The sequence below is a fragment of the Henckelia pumila genome, chromosome 3 (assembly GCF_033568475.1).
Source record: "Henckelia pumila isolate YLH828 chromosome 3, ASM3356847v2, whole genome shotgun sequence".
NCBI classification, from domain to species: Eukaryota; Viridiplantae; Streptophyta; class Magnoliopsida; order Lamiales; family Gesneriaceae; genus Henckelia; species Henckelia pumila.
In genome coordinates this window covers 197,450,308-197,468,247 of record NC_133122.1, presented here as the reverse complement: position 1 = coordinate 197,468,247, position 17,940 = coordinate 197,450,308, and the positions used below count along the sequence as shown (strand labels likewise).

General features: G+C 34.1%; 1 protein-coding gene across 2 annotated transcripts; it reads left to right on the top strand.

Annotated features, from left to right (window-relative positions):
- Positions 1–11,438: 11,438 nt before the first annotated feature.
- On the top strand, positions 11,439–17,940 carry LOC140887034 (protein SCAR3). 2 transcript variants are annotated; one of them, XM_073294041.1, is made up of 9 exons: positions 11,439–11,753; positions 12,698–12,861; positions 13,089–13,212; positions 13,285–13,417; positions 13,971–14,038; positions 14,182–16,519; positions 16,607–16,708; positions 17,281–17,388; positions 17,502–17,940. In XM_073294041.1, the coding sequence occupies exons 1-9, from the start codon at positions 11,599–11,601 to the stop codon at positions 17,541–17,543; spliced, it is 3,234 nt and encodes a 1,077-aa protein (XP_073150142.1). In that variant the 5' UTR covers positions 11,439–11,598; the 3' UTR covers positions 17,544–17,940. The 2 variants fall into 2 exon arrangements, with proteins under 2 accessions (XP_073150142.1, XP_073150141.1); XM_073294040.1 differs by having other exon boundaries at positions 13,959–14,038.

The following is a 17,940-nucleotide window of genomic DNA, read 5'->3' as shown; positions in this document are numbered from 1 at the left end:
CCTTGCAGACTTTGAGGGAGCATCGTTTGTATGCCAAGTTCAGCAAGTGCGAGTTTTGGCTTGAGCAGGTGACATTTCTTGGCCACATTATTTCTAGAGATGGGATTGCAGTGGATCAGTCGAAGGTTGAGGCAGTGCAGAAATGGGGTATTCCGAAGAATGCTTTGGAGATTCGCAGTTTCTTGGGTTTGGCAGGATACTATAGGAAGTTCATCAAGGGTTTTTTCTCTATTGCAGTACCTTTGACTTCCTTAACCAAGAAGAATGCGAAGTTTATTTGGAGTCCAGACTGTCAGAGGAGCTTCGATCAGCTGAATGAAGCACTCACTACCGTACCGGTTTTAGCGATGACAGTACCACACGAGGAGTTAGTGGTGTACACCGACGCGTCTAAGCTAGGTTTAGGCGCAGTACTTATGCAGTGTGGTAAGGTTATTGCTTATGCGTCGAGGCAGTTGAAGATTCATGAGCAGAACTACCCGACACATGACTTGGAGTTAGCGGCAGTGGTCTTCGCTTTGAAAATCTGGAGGCACTATCTGTATGGAGAGAAGTGCAAGATTTTCACTGATCATAAGAGCCTCAAGTACTTCTTCACTCAGAAGGAGTTGAACATGAGGCAACGGATATGGTTGGAGTTGGTGAAGAATTACGACTGTGACATTAGCTACCATCCGGGTAAAGCTAATGTAGTGGCCGATGCTTTGAGTCGAAAGTCGTCAGTGGTATCGTGTTTGTCAGTGCAGTTACCACTGCAGAGTGAGATTCAGAGGTTTGATTTGGAGTTTTAATCGAGTGGTCATGCACCGAGCTTGTCAGTGTTGACGTTGCAGCCAGTTCTGTGAGATCGGATCAGGGATGGACAGTCTACTGATGAGGAGTTGCAGCGTTGGAGACAGAGAGATGAGGCCAAGGGTGGTCTTCTGTATACAGTTGTGGATGGCATTGTTCAGTACCGTGGTAGGATGTGAGTACCGAACGTCGATCAGTTGAGAGCTGAGATTCTAGCAGAGGCTCACACATCTCCGTACTCCATTCACCCCGGAAGTACGAAGATGTACCGAGATTTGCAGCTATTGTATTGGTGGACCGGGATGAAGAGAGACATCGGGAGAGTTGTGTCAGAGTGCTTGACTTGTCAGCAGGTCAAGGCCGAGCATCAGCGTCCAGCAGGACTTCTTAGACCTCTTCCTATTCCGGAATGAAAATGAGATAATATTACGATGGACTTTGTAGTTGGCTTACCGAGGAGTGCTAGAGGTTGCACAACTATTTGAGTGCTTGTGTCATCGACTTTCAGGGCTCGTGGGAGACTAGACTGCCATTAGTGGAGTTTACCTATAACAACAGTTTTCAGTCGTCTATAGGTATGGCTCCTTATGCAGCATTGTACGGGAGGAGGTGCAGATCTCCTGTGCATTGGGATGAGGTCGGTGAGAGGATTTTACTTGGTCCTGAGATTGTGCAGCAGACAGCTGATATTGTGACACAGATTCGGGATCGCATGAGGACTGCTCAGAGTCGTCAGAAGAGTTATGCAGATACTCGACGACGAGATTTGGAGTTCGCTGTAGGTGATCACGTATTCCTGAAGGTGTCACCTATGATGGGAGTAGTGCGATTTGGTCGGAGAGGCAAGCTTAATCCGAGATATATAGGGCCATTCGAGATCTTGGAGAGAGTTGGCACGTTGGCCTACCGTTTAGCTCTACCACCAGGGCTAGCGGCAGTGCACAATGTATTTCATGTATCCATGCTTCGGAGATACATCTCGAACCCGTCACATGTGTTGGATTTTGAGCCTCTTCAGTTGACACCAGAGTTAGCATTTGAGGAGAGGCCTATACGGATCTTGGCTAGGGAGGAGCGCAGATTGAGGACGCGGGTCATACCGATGGTAAGAGTCCAGTGGCTGAATCATTCGAAGGAGGAAGCTACTTGGGAGATCGAGGCAGACATGAGGACACGCTACCCGGAGTTGTTCGGGTAAGTACTTTAATTTCGAGGACGAAATCCAATTTAAGGGGGGGAGAATTGTAACACCCGGTATTTTTAATACGTAAATTCGCATGCATAATTAGAAAATTTATTTATTTGAAATTTTAGAGTATGGGTTAAATATTTATGTGAATTATTTGTGCATGATTTAATTGATTTTCAAGCATTTAACTCATAATTAGAGATTTTCATGATTTATGGTAATTGAATTATTTTATCGTGTTGACGGGATCGTGGACGGACGAGATGACAACTTTCTATCCAATTTATTTCAAGAGCATTTTTAGAGGTCAAAAATATTATTTTGAGTTTTATTTCTTCAAAATTATTAGTATTTCATTTTATATGATTTTAGGAGTCCATTTTTATTCAAAATAAGCCAAAATAATGACTTTTTATTATCTTTAAAATTCCCTTAATTATTTATTTCGAGATTTTTAAATTAGTTATCAAATTTTAATTATTATTTAGAGCTTTTAAGTTATATATTTCATAATTAAAAATCCATATTAATATTTTATTATCCTAAAAACCTATTTTTAATTAAAACCTTACCCTAAACCTACCCAACCCTCACGCCTCCAAGCTCTCAGCCGACACTTCCACCTCTCCTTCATCTTCTTCATCGATCAGCAGGCTCTAGGACTCCATAGCCATTTTTCTTCGAAGCTTCAAGGTTGCTCGTCGTCCCGTCGTCCCGGACTCGTCACCTACGCCTTTTCTCTTCAAACTTCGGTGCAATGCATGATTCTTTCTCTATTTTTCGTGCCATATCAGTTATTATGCGTGTGTGTGTGTAGGCATCAAACTTTTCATTGAAATTTTCAGTAAAACAAATCGGATTTCTGGAGGTATGCACATGGTTCTTTGATTTCATTAACATACTCATGTTTTTATGGTTATGGGCGTGAATGGCTGCTGGTCCACGGTTCAGAGGGGGGTCTTAGGGTCCCTAGGCTGGGTTTGGTTGGATGGTTAAGGCTGGAACAGGGCTGGAGTCGAGCTGCATCAGTTCTGGGTCCAAGGGTTCGCAGGTTAGGGTTTGGGAGAAGAGGGGTCGGCTGGGGCATGAAAGGCCGAGAACCAGCCGACCCATGGCCAGGTTAGGACCGGCAGGACCTTGGGAAGGTCCTGCCGGCAGCGGTCCGGCCAGTCATGGCCGAACTGAAGCGACAGCAGCCCTTGAAGGGCTGCTGCACGCAGCCGAGGGCAGCTGCGAGGGGGGGCTTCAGGTTATGGGTTTGGGGTGGGTTCTGGGTCGGGTAGGGGTCTGGTCGGGTCTGGGTAGTAGCAGGGTCGGGTCAGGTGGTTCGGGTCCGGGTTAGGTGGGCCGAGCTCGGGTATTTTAAATTTTTAAGTATTTAATGGTTCAAGTGCATTTTGGGCTTTTAAAATTAGTTAGAAAATTATTTGGGCCTCCAAATAATTTTATTTGGGTTTTTTAAATTATTTTTAAGTTAGCCCAATAATTTTTATGGGCTCTTGGGCTCGTAGGAATTATTGGGCCAGTCTTTGGGCTTTTAGGTCCATTGGGCCGGAATAGAATGTTATTGGGCCAGGATTGTTCTAATGGGCTTTAAGTAATTATTTGGGCTCAGAATAATTATTGTTGGGCTTAAGTATGTTAATGGGCCAGTCTCAGTGTTAATGGGCCAAAATTTTAAGAAAATGGGCTTGAGTGTTATGGTCAGCAGTTCAGTACAACCCATGAGAAATTACATGTGTCCTGAATATATATTTAATTATTTTTAAGCATGGAAGTTATTTTTAATATTTATATGTTAGTATGAAATTAAATTAAATATATGAAGGACACACATTTTATTTAAGTACATGCATTCATGAAATAATTTTTTTTATGCATGATTTAATGTTTAAGGTTGAGCAAAAGAAAATAATTTTTATGTTGGAAGTTGAAGTAGTGTGACAATTTGAGGGGGATTCGTCCCCATATGTGAACTATTGAAGGGCAGTTTACTGCCAATTTAAGAAGTGATTCGTCACCGCCACGTACGTTGGTTTACCACGCTGATCAGTATTTAATGTATGTATGGTTACGCTATGGATACGACCTTTCGATGTTAGAAAATACTTTGCTCAACATTGTTTATGTATTATTATGATATTTAAGTTTAATTTAAGTTTATGTTATGTTCATGATATTTTTTTTAAGCATGCTCATTCATGTATATGTTATGTATTAGTATTAAAGTGATTTAAATTATTTTAAACCTTTGTTATGTTAGCATGTTGGGCCTCTAGGCTCACTACACTGATATGGTGCAGGTGAGTACGTAGAGGAAGACGTAGTACCCACCGGCGGCGAGGACCTATGAGCGGACATGCAGTAACCCCGTGACCGTTGTCTGAGTCTATGTCATGTTATGAATATTTTTATCATGTTATACATTTTATTTAAATATTTTCAGTGCATGCAAATTGTATTTATTCCGCTTATGTCAGTATTTTATTTGTTAGTATTTTATTGAATGTTAGACTCAGATATTTAATTTATTAAAGGTTGCATTTTTATTTAAGTTATTTATTTTTAAATCTATTTATTCTGTGCATATATGTATGGGCATGTATGTACATATTTTTACTTAGTAAGTATAAAAAAAAAAAAAATTCTGCATATTTATTTATTTATATTTAGAGAGTTTGGGTCGTTTCATACGTAATATGTTATGTTGGGTATAAACGTCAACTTGTAATTTTAGACATTAAACAAAAAAGCAGAAGAAAAAAAACATCAAATTTGTGTTTTTTGCTTTTGAGTAAAAGTTGTAGAAGTTAAAGCAGAATTTGACATTCACAAACTCTCAAAAGTACTTACAAGCAACTAGAAGCTAAAAAACATTTTATAGAAGCTCTACCAAACACTCTTTAAGTATTATTGAATCCAACTTCTCGCCTCTCGGAATCAATGGGACATGGCCCCCATTCTGGCTAGTTGTCGCACTCGCATTTTTTATTTTATTTTATCCAACATCCTTATTTTTTAAAAGAATTTTTCAGTTTTTTTCTAAAAATAAATTTTTTATTTTGTAACAGCTTTTTTTTTTTAGCTTTGCTCGTAAGAGCAACCACATTCCACACTTGTTTGTACAATAACACTCATTATTTGTGAGTTATATATATAGTTATACATGTCACATACTTATTTATTAACAATTTTTTTAAAAAAAATGTAAATCTATATTCATTTTAACATTAACACTCATTATTTGTTAGTCTCATTGTCCTCTCATTATCATTATTCTTATTTTATAGTAATTAAATAAATATTCGATATTATTTAAAAATTTTAAATTATTGTGATGCGTATTTATAGAGAAAATTTTAATTTTTTTGTAAAATGACCGTCATATATTTTTGAACTTGATTTTTTTTTCCCAAGTTTTTGTTTTAGTTTTAATTCGAAAATGCATTAGTACTTCTTTGAGATGTTATAACACCTCATTGATAACGTCAATAGGGATGTCCTAAACATGTTATACATTTTCTCGTTCTCTCGCTAGTTATTTAAAACTTCTTCACCATTCTTCAACAAATTATTTATATCTTCTTATCCTAAAGTCTGAAAAAATGAGTGATTCTCTCCATGATTTTCGAGGAATTTTTAAAATAGCCTTTATGTGTAAGTGAAATCCTACAGGAACTGCCTCAATGCAGATTCAAGGGTTGAGATTTATCGATACATGTGAGGTTTATGATTTTTTCAATGGAACTCCACAAATATTAATTGATAAATCTCTACCCTTAAATACATCATTGAAGTAGTTTAGGATGAAATTATCCTCTTCATAACCCCATAATCAGATTGGACCTTAAAATATGTTAATTAATAAAATTATTAGTTTTTTAAGTATGTTAAAATCCAAATATATCCTTTCATTCCAAACATGTTAATTAGCCTTTTTACCTTATTTATATTATTTTACATAAACATAAATCAGAAGATTAAAGTTTATATTATTTATCAAAAAAAAAATTAAATTGACCAAATTTGTAGTGTAATTATACACTAATTCATACTAAACATTTATAATTTTTTTTTAAAAAATATTATTAACATAAATTATTGTCGTACGAATTTAAATAAATAAATCCATTTATAACAAATTGAGAATGATCGAATATAATTTTCAAACATCTAAATCGATGAGTTGTTACTCTAAAATTAAAGATGATATATCAATATTAATAATTTCAAATGTTTAAATATTAATCACGAGATTTGGAAATAGAATTGCTTGGTCTTCCCTAAAAAATCTCGATGTTGAAAAGCAGTAGATTGCACCATATTTTTAATTTAAATTGTGTTGGGTATATATTTAATTTTATTTTTGTGCAACTTCAAGGGAATCAGAATGAAATTATATCGAAAAAAATGAATTTATTTTTGCAAAAATATTCGTTTATTGCTTTGGTAAAATAAAATAACATGATTAGGAACATACATATAATCTCCGTGAAAATCTATACTAGGAAATAGTAATTAGCCTATTTAACTATTTTTTAAGTTCGACTATATTTTAAATATTTGAAATTGAAATATAGAACAGGGTAATAAAAATGGCATTTTAGGAATATTAAAAATAGTCTTTTGAGATGGATTAAATAATTAATTTCTCGTAATGATTGTTTTTTTGGTTCTCTAATACAGAAAAAAAAATACAAACTCTAAAAATTCTGAAATTGTTCTCGTCCCGATTTTCACCCTTCTCAAAAAAAAAATACAAACTCTGAAAAATCTAAAAATACAAACAAAATTATCGCAAAATATTCTCATTGGTTTAAACGATGTTCCCGTTTCACATGTTTCCGATCGATTATTAAGCAATGGGATGATCAGTTTAGGATGTTAGTATATATGTTACCTCCATCGACCATACCGTCAAAGGAATATTACAGATGAGTTTGAGAGGATCAGGATCAGGATCCGGATCCGGATCCGATAGAGAATTCATAAGAAAAAATTTGCGGAAGCAGAGATGAAACAAAAACAAATCAAGCTAAAGCAAATAGATTATATTATGCTTATGAAGGATACTTGTTGAATAATTGGGGCACAACTTCATTGGCGTATGAAAATACTTGAAGAAATTACAGAAAAACGTGACCTAAATTAGATATTTTGTTTTTTGATATTTATTTATTTATTTTTTAAATTTACGTGGTTCTTTATGTTTCATTGATGTCTAATTTTTATTTTTTTAAAAAAAATTTATTTTGATCTTTATTTTTTTAAAATAAAAGAAATGTCTTTATGTTATTTATATTATTATATTAAAGATGAGGCTATTAGAATAACCACTTTGAGGACACCAAAATCTCATAATTTCATGATTACCTTTTTTTATTAACTACCCACAAAAAATCTTCCATTCATTTCATTCTTTGTTTTTTAAAAAATTACATATGAAAAACTTTTATTTTACACACACAAAACGTTGCATTTTTTCCTAGTATTAATATTATCGATGCAAGCTAGCTCATGTTATAAAATAGTCCTTGTAACATAGCATTTATAATAATTTCCATAAAGAAAATTATATATTAAATGAAATTATAAATGCGGATAATTATTATATATTAATTATTAAATCAAAATATATTATTTATAAATTAAATAAAACTAATATTTATTAATAATAAATTAATTAAGAGACTATCATAAATATATATTTATGGTAGTATGTAAATGAAGAATATAAATAAAGATAATAATTAGTAAAATGTAGAATGATGTGCACTGAAATAGTGGACTAAATTGTGTGTGTTTTTTTTTTTTTTTGAATTATGATAATGGACATTCAACGTTCGAGCAAAATTTGTACGTACAGAAGATCATCCCTCCATAAATCCCCGTGCATTGAACTAACATTATGATTTATGATTTTATGGCTTTCTGCACGGACTTGCATTCATGTTTATATACTACATCATCGGGTATTATTTAGGGATGATCACTATGCGATTTTGCAAGTTTTTTGAAAAAAATTAAATCGAATTGTCTTTTGCGGTTCGATTATACTTTATTTTTTAAAATTGTGGTTTTAAATATAAAATTAATTTTGCGGTTTTGAGCGGTTTTAAATAGTTGCGGTCGGTTTGCGATTTTTCTTAATGATAAGTAGAATGAAAAAAAATTCTTAAATTATTTAAAACAATAATAGACAAAAAATAATAAATAACATATTTAAATATAATATAACTACAAATAGTACAAAACATAAATTAGATAAAATATATAACATAAAAATAAAGCATCAAAATAAAGTTAAAATAAATAAATAGGATGCTTTAAGTTTTATTTTTAGTCATGATTATAAAATAACTTTGAAAATATTTGTTGCGTTAAGAAAAAAAAGAAGAGAAAATAGTAAAGAAATGTTGCGAGAAAAAGTGATGGAGTGCAACTAGAAATAAATAATATATTATATATTAAGGTGTCATTAATAATATTATTTAAATCAACTATATATATATATATATATATATATATATAAGGCAAGGCGGTGCGATGCGGACGGTTTTGAATAAAAAAAAATAATCGCACCGTGGAGACGATGTGGTTTCATGTTTTTTTTTTAAAAAAACTATGGTTATTTATAAAAAAAAAAAATGAAAAAAAGGGTCAGATCTAGTATTATTATTTATGTAATTTGCGAATTCATACATGTTGAACATTTGTTCATTCATCCCTTGGTGGATATCATTCGTTGATTTTGTGGGTAAGTTCAAGGACTTGAATTTTATGATGGGGGATCCATCGAGAACCGGAAAAGACCGAGAGAGGTCAAATTTGCAAAAAGAAATTTGATTGACTTAGAAAATGTTTGGAAATGCACTTCAAAAACATTTTGTGTGTTTTATAAGTGAAAAAAACTTAAAATATGTATTTAAATAAAATTTTTGAAAAATATTTTTGAAAAATTGTTATCCCAGTATAATTTTTAAGGAGCACTTGACATATGTTTTTAGAATGGAACAATGAAGACAAAGATTAACTTTACTTTTGAAATGTTAAAATATTTTTTATAGAATAGTTGTTCAAACACTCAAACAAATATTTATTTTTAAAATAAATTTTAAAATATTTTATAAAATGTTTTTAAAAAATACTTTTACAAAAATATTTTATAAGTACACGTCCGAACGGAACCTAAATCTTTTTTTTTAATGATAAGAAATTATTAAAGATAAAGAAGAGCACCAAATCCTGGATTCCTGGGAAACGAAAGCCAATATAAATGAACGAATTATTTCACCTTACGGTTAGCATAATATCCAAATTTTTAAAAAAAATCGAAACACTTAATCAAATAATTTTAAAAAATAAATGTGTTTTTTTTTTCTCGTCGTCCAATAAATGAATGACATGAAAAAAAATAATTGCCTTTCTTTATAGCCATCGGATCAAGTGGTAAACCACATCTATACATATGACACGTGCTAGGATCAAATGTTAAACCCATATATACATATGACACGTGCTAGGCTCGAACTAGCTTGTTTCTTTCACATATGAATCCGATTTTTGAAAAAATCCAGGTGAATGTTTGGTTGGAGCCTAGTTGATCAAAATTATATGAAATAACATAATAAATATTTTATAGCGATAAAAAAAAAATCTGAAATAATTGAAAAGATTATAAACAAAATTATCAAAAATTTTGAAATCACGTTTAAAAAAAAAATTACTACCAGCATAAACTCTGTCCTGCTTATACAAATCAGGAAGTACTCTATCATTTGACTCGGGATAAAATTATATATATATTTTTAAAAAAATTAAGTACTGGAAAATAAAATAATAAATGAATTGAAGATCTCTGTGTGATGTAATAAATGACCATGGTCACTGCTTCCAATTCATTGTCGACAAATCTGGTTTTTTGTTTTTAATAAGAGTAGTGGGTGAGATCAGTCAGTGATTATTATTATATTATATTATTAAATGCAAAGATATATTATATATACACCAAACACGCTCCTAAATTCATTAAAAAAATTCTTAAATCAAACCAAAAGGTCAAAGTCAACAATGTTGACTGAAATCTGATGCTGCCTAAATTTTTTTTATATTAAAAAGGAAAAAAATTGAACTTAGATCTGGTAATCTTGGATTATTTGTTTGGACAAAGGCAAGATTGACCCTTCAAATCTGATTCGTTTTTATTTAACCTTCACATAAACGATTTAGTTCAAATTACATTAAAATATTATCTTTAACAGTAAATCTAATAATTAATAATTCGTCATATTAGCATACTCCCTCCATCCCATATATGTTGTCTTGTTTTAGTTTTCACACGAATTAAGAAAAATTTATTGGAAAAGTAAATTTTATACAAACTTCATATTTTATCCCTATTTAATGTATTAAAAAATGATTACACAATTTTTAAGGTGTAGTTAATAGGGGTATATTAGTAAAGAAGGATAAAAAAATATTACTAAATATGATGTATGACTATATATTTGGGACAAACAAAAAAGAAAAAGTTGACATTATAATTGAAACGAAGGGAGTATTATATATGTGTGTTGAGATTTATTTTTATTTATCCTTTACATAAACGATTTTAGTTCAATGTACGTTAAGATATTATCTTAACAATAAATCTAACGACTCATGATTCGCTATACTAACCTATTATCTTAACAATAAATCTAACGACTCATGATTCGCTATACTAACCTATTATATATGTTTGTTGAGATATAACCATCAGATTCGGATCCTAATTGTAGCGGCCTCTTCTTCAATTTTGTTTTCCAAACTCGATTGTAGGGATGTTCAAACTTCGAATAAAACCGAAAAAACCGAAAATCCAAAGCGAAAAATCAAAAAACCGAACCGAACCGAAAACCTAAATTTGAAATTCGGATATAAATGTTAAAACCGAAATTTATTTCGTTTGGTTTCGGATTATATATCTTAAAACCGAACCGACCGAAAAAATCGAAATTTTATTAAATTAATAATTTTATTTATATATTTATTTATAATATATAATTTATGAGATGATAACTAGTGAATAAAGAATCATTTTTAATAATTTTTAGTTTATTATTTTTTATTTAAGTCATTTAGACTTTAAATTTAAAAGTTTTATAAAAAAATCATTTAAAATATAATATATTATAATTTAAAATATACTTATAATATTAATTAAAATAATTATATTAAAACCGAATTAAATCGATCGAAATAACCGAATCAATTTAGTAGAAAATCGAACCGAACCAAATCGAAGTAAAACGATTCGCATATCGGATTATATATTTTTAAAATCGAAAACAAAAAAAATCAAAATAAAAAACAAAAAATCAAACCGAACCGATCAATAAACATCCTTGTTATATTGGTATTTTTTCGCAAAATACGTCACTCTCTCTGCAGTTAAACTGCTGCTATTCCTACCTAATGTTCTCTCTCACACACACACGCATCATTCCTTCATTTATTTCGGTGCATTCAATTCGCATTTGCATCCGCTCTGTCCTGGCGTATGCTGTCACACCCAGAGAGTGAAGTATCGAAGTCTCTTGGAATTCCTCGTTTTCTTGTGATCCTTTGGTAAAACGATGCCGTTGGTGAGATTCGAGGTGAGGAGTGAGTACGCACTCGGATCGCCGGAGCTGTACAGGCAGGTTAACAAGGAAGATCCCAAGGAGATTTTGGATGGAATCGCCGTTTCGGGCCTCGTCGGCGTCTTACGACAGCTCGGCGATTTAGCGGAGTGAGTTTTTTTCACTGATTTTTTCTTTCTTTAGCTGTTCGGTGGTTCGACTCTTTGTCTGTTGGTTGAAGTGAAGTTCTTTTTGTGATTATTATTTTTGTTGTTGGTGTTTTGAGTTTTAGTTGCTTTAATTTAATATGGCGGAAGTCGAAATTTTTTTAGTTTGGTTCTTTAAATGGTTTTGTTTGGAAACTTGTGTTTCTTACTTTTCTGGTTGCTGGCTTGCGCATTTTTTTTAATTGTAGTGAGAGTTGTTCGATTTCGAGTTTGAATTTTGGCCGTTTAACACTACCTTAATATGTGATCGAATCCAATTTTTTTGGTGTTGTGATGGGTTTGTTATGCATAATATTTTGCTGAATATGTGAAGCTTTCGTTTCAATGATCGAAAATTCCTAGTGTGTTAGAAATTGAAGTACGAATCAAACTGATTGAGCTATGAGGTCAAAGATTGTCAAGACATTTAGGCCCATGCATAATGCACCTATTCAGCCTATCAAGTAAATACTCAAAGTCAGGCTCAAGTTAGTGAGCTCATGGGATTTTCAGCTAGTTTATAAATTATTAAAACACCTATTAAACAAAATAATTATGGCTCCAATTTGCTGAATAGTATATTCAGGTATTTTCAAGCCCGACTAAAATTTGGCGAACATATGAACTAATATTTGATACCTCAAAATCAAGAGTATGCAACTGCTTCGTATAGGTTCTCGCTATGGAAAAATGCTAAATCCTAGTTGCTAGAACAATCAATCGGACACCCTGAAATTCCCATTCAGATTGTGCTAATATTTTGATGTTGAACAGGGTGTCACATTCTCTACCCTTTTTCTGACTGAAAAATAATTGTGGTTAGTGTTATACTGAGTGCTAAAATCCTCCTCCTCAAGAACTAAAAACTCTCAAAATTCAAGCTGAAATAACATTTCTGCATGTGGTAGATTTGCAGCAGAGGTTTTTCATGGATTGCAAGATGACGTGATGAGAACATCTTCTAGAAGCCACAAGTTGATGGCTCGTGTTAAACACATTGAATCTACACTAGCTCCACTTGAGAAGGCTGTTCTGGCTCAAAGGAGCCACTTGCACTTTGCTTACACCGCTGGTATGGTTAATATCCAAAATTTGTAATTGTCTATGCTAAATACCACTTTCCTAGTTTTCAGGAAGTGATTGTTGCTGCTGAACTCTTTTACCTCCCGTATCGCATTAAACTTTCAGCAAAACTTCCTTTTTACCCTATTTTATTATGTGAACTTCATGAATCTTTGCTCCTTCTACAGCATTGCCACATCATCTCTTTTGGTTCTTCTCACCAAATTTTTATTGCAGGTTCTAATTGGCATGCTCATATCCAATGTGAAGAAAATCATTTTTTATGCGGTGACGTGCCTCAGTTTATCATGGATTCATATGAAGGCTGTCGTGGCTGTCCACATTTGCACCTGCTTGATAGGTATGATCAGCTCTTAAAATTTGGTTCCTCATCTCTTCTGCCATGCGAATAAACCTGTTGCTGTTCTTCTAGGTTTGACCCAGGTGGCCCTGGATCATGCTTGAAAAGATATTCAGATCCAACTTTGTTTAAGAGAGCATCAGTGGCATTTGGTGAAGCAAGCAGCAAGAACATTTCAAAAAATAGACAAAGCAGAAAGATAAAGGTATTATATCTGAAAACATTACTTGAACCTGACCTTGTGCCAAACTATTACTAGAGCATAATGTGTTATAATCTAGCTTCAACTACAATAGATAATTGCTCAATCTATGGCATTTTTTTTATGTCGACATATCAGCTAACGCCTACAACTATAGACACTGTGATAAATTTTGAATGTCTTGGGATCGAAAATGAATGACAGAAAGAGATTTACCGGCTCTCTGTGATAAGACTCAGTGAAATGATCACTGTACTTTAGAAATGATATTGTCGTTGCCTTGTATTTAAATGTCTCTATTCATGTGAGTATACCACCTTTTCTTGGTGTGCTTGCTCATTTAGGAATTAAAACAAATAATAGAAGAACTGTTGTATTTTACTTATTTTGGTATCTTACGTCTCAAAGTAATGAAAGAGGAATACGGAAGACAATTAAAACTTTATATTTCGTCCTAGTGAAAGCGTGATGAATGCTGTACATAGTTTTTATTGTCCCATTCTGTTAATGTTGTTCATCTGTCAAAATATGCTGAGACATACAGAAACTTGAGCAGAAACGGAGGTCAAATCCCAGGATCAGAGAAGTATCAAGAGGTGCATCATTTTTCGACCACAGTGGAAGGTAATTGCTATTTATGCTCTTCTCTGGATGTGGCAATGGAAAAAGAGAAGTAAACTTGGGGAATTGGTGACTTCGGATTCGTTGAAAGTGAAAACTACCATTGTTGTTGATTAGGAAAAAAATTGCTATTTTTACATTTGCAGAACCCAGTTCGCTCAACTGAATGCTGGTGGGAATTCTAGTTCTCAATTGACGTGTTCAAGCGAGGATATAATAAGATCAGATATGGGCGAACAATCGAATTTAGACTTGAGAAATGGGTCTGGCTACATTGAAAGTGATTTCTGTTCAAGTTACCCAATCCAACAAGAAGAAGTGGAGTCTCGAGAATCCATGTCTTCTCCAGCAAAGAGGCAGGATGGTGATATGCTACATCACAATTTTCTTGAGCAAAAAGCTACAGATATATATGGTGGTATTCAGATCAGTCCATCACGAGATCAGCCCAACCATGACTCATCTTATGTTACTTGGGATGAAAAGACAGATACTGTCGAGTCTATGGCACAGGAGTATGATACCAGTGGCACGACACAGGAGTTTGATCATGACAGAAATACAGCGTCATGTTCCTCAAAATTGAACTTCGAAAATTGGAGTGTTAATGAAGTTAGTATGGAAACTGTTGACAAAAATGATGTCATGCCTTGTGATGAATCTCTGCCAACATTGGAGTCTGGTGATATCCCTGTTGAAGACATTGACAGTGAAGCCGATCAATTTATGGATGCACTTAATACCATCGAGTCAGAGTCTGAAGCTGATACAAATTGCGCGAGAAAGATAGAAGGTTGTTGCTCTGATTTAGATGACGTTGGAGCAGATGATCTCATAAGTAGTACTTTGGAAAACCAATCTTTGAAGTCTGAATCTAATGTATTGGCCGATAGTCCTACGATCACTGTAAGTTGTGAACAAGATCCCATTATGGAATCTCCAAAATCCACTTCTACATCTTACAGTTCTCTTAATGTAGTAACTGCGAAAAATGAATTGAATGATGACAAGGATCTCCAATCAGATTTAAGAACAGGGGAGTCATTGAATCTAGGAGGTCTGCAGAAAGTTGACATTGATTATGGTGCAGTTGAGGGATGTGTCTCAAATACCTTATTGTCTGGCTGTAGAGATGATATATTGAGGTTGCCAATTATCGATAGAGCTAGGAGTCCTGAGTCTCAGAAGCCTGCACCAGAAACTTCTAATGTTACTTCTGTCATGTTCTGGACGAATGGTAGCTTACTAGGCGTCGAGCCATCAAAACCACCGGATTACAGTTCGGGGAATGCACTTCCACAAAATCCCTTGTCTAAAAGCGATGAAAAAAATAGCAAGGCATCTTGTAAAATTTCACCTGCTGATTCATCAACCAGAAGACATGGAGATACCGGTAATTCAATCCATCGAAGTAACGTCGGTTCCACTGTAGCTAGTGCAGAAGCCTCTAGCAGTCTTCTACCTGGAAATTCAGAATACCAAGCTTCCAGAAGTCAACAAGATAATAGCACTAGTTCTTCTCGTATTTTTGAACTTAGCAATAGATTGTTTACAATGGGAGCTAACCGGAAACTATTGGACAATCAGAATGAGGTCCCTGGCAGCTATCAAACTATCGGAGCCTTTGAGCAGAAAAATACTCAAAAAGTTGCACATCAAACATTTTCCGGACAATCTAAAGACCTGATTGGAGGTGATCTTCCAGTACTTTCTCCTTCAGCATCTCCTCCACTCGAACACATGAAAATATCATTCCAACCAATCGATGGATTTGAGACTTCCAAGCTGAAACTAAAATTCCCTGATAGAAACTGTAACAGCGAAAGCAGCAGATGTATCTTTCCTTCATTTCAGTTGGTCCCTGAGGTGTCTGGCACTCCGCAAAATGATGTTTCAGACTCAGATGATGACACATTCTATAGATCATCGCCTTCATTAGAAGCTGGTTGTATTAGTCGTCAGTCAGAATCAAATTCTGATAGGTGGGAGTCTGGCGAATCTCCCTGTAGCAAGGACCATGATTTTTATGATTCTTTTCATGAAATCTCTTTGAGAGAGTCTGTTTCAACAGTTAGCGGAGACGGGAGGGAAAACCATGGAGATAACCTTGAAAATTGCAAACTACAGCCTCCTATTGTTAAAAGTGGTGTGCAAATTTCTAAATCTCAGCATTCATTTGATCTTCATAACTCAGACACCCAAAATCGCTCATTCAGGGAGGAACTTACAAACGGCGCCAATCAACAGCACCCTTTAGGGCCACAATTTATAATTAGTCCCACTACTCCACCTCTACCTCCTGCACAATGGCGGGGCATGAAGCTCAATCAGAAAGCTATGGATAACAATTCTGAGGAATTTCCAAAACCCTCTAAATATGCATTTGACCTTAAGCTTTCAGGATCTACCGTTTCTCAGCAACCTAAGCCAGCCCCATTGAATCAAAATCATACTTTTGAGAACTCAGACATACAGAATAGCAAGGTCGACTTTTTTTATTCTCCATTTTTCTTGCTATTTCATTTAATTCTAATGTTGAAAAGAATCTTATAATTATGATATATGTAACAGCAATCAGGATTGCGTGAGTCTGATGCAAAACAAAGGGACAATGGGCTGAAGGGCGGCGGCGTAGATGAAAAGGAGGACTTCCTGCACCAAATAAGAACAAGAGTGAGTTCCCACAAAGTGGCGCTATGTCTTTTGACTTGCACGAGTTTTAGAACCTTGCATATACTAAATGAAGTTGAGTAGTGCGTAGTTATTTAGCACCTACTACCTTGCAATTTGCAAGTACATATACAGAGAGATATATAGGAGTCTAGGTATATTATCTTTTCCTTATCAACCGGCTTCATTAGTTGACCCTCAGTTCTCCTAGAAAGTTCTCAAAATTTCAATCTAATGGGAAGTAATTGTCCCAAATGGTACATTAAAAAATATGTTATTTTTCAGCTTCTGGGATATTCTTAAAAACGGGATGCCATCATAAATCTCTGGAATTTATATTTTTCGTATTGTAGTTGTTATTGTTGGTGAAATGAACTTTTCCTTATACTTACCTGCCACCTTCGGGTGGACAATGACTATGTCATCCCCGACCACAATGCTTCCAAAAGTCATAGTCTAGTGCTTGTTGCAGAGGTCGATTCTATGTACAATTCAGACAGGAATAACTTGAAGTTCAAAATCATGGTAGTTTGCTATGATCCTCAGGACACTAACCCTTTCTTTAATGGCTTCAGTCATTCAGTCTGAGACCAACTAAAACAACAAAACCAATTGTGCATTCGGTCGGGCATGCAAACATCAAAGTCACTGCTATTCTGAAAAAGGCAAATGCAGTTCGCCAGGTAACAACTCTCATATGCTAATCAAAGAAAGACTATTCAGAAATGTGAAATAATCACAAGTTAACTTAGCTTGTATCTGTATTTTACTTCTCAAAATTCTGTTGCCCATTCAGGCTGTTGGTAGTGATGACGATGGTACTTGGAGTGATCCTTGAGTATTCTCATCCCAAGATGATGTAATAGGTACCCTGGATACTAAATGGCCTTAAAGTTTTGATTCTCAGATTAGGCCCAACTGAGGCAAATGTTTGTGAATAGTGTTCGTTTACGCCATCGAATTAATTTAATGGTTTTTTCAACATTGTTTTATTTTGTTGGATAGCTTCAAAAAATATGGCTAACAGGTGGAAATTGAAGTCCTATTGTGATTATTGAAAGTTGGGGTTAATTAATTTACACGTGATGCTTGGCTGTGAATGCATTTTATTCAGGGTCAACTATGCACCAGTTGTAACTTCCCAGTTGCCTGCGTAGTAATATTAAAATATTGTACTCTATTTTTCATTTAAAATATTTTACTATACTTGACGATATTCCTCTATTAAATAAAGT

Bases quoted from the DNA above. Each gene is read 5' to 3' on its own strand.
- LOC140887034 (XM_073294040.1), top strand. From the start codon at position 11,599: ATGCCGTTGGTGAGATTCGAGGTGAGGAGTGAGTACGCACTCGGATCG. The intron at 13,213-13,284 runs GTATGATCAGCT...CTGTTCTTCTAG, and splicing joins CATTTGCACCTGCTTGATAG to GTTTGACCCAGGTGGCCCTG. The intron at 13,418-13,958 runs GTATTATATCTG...TGAGACATACAG, and splicing joins GACAAAGCAGAAAGATAAAG to AAACTTGAGCAGAAACGGAG.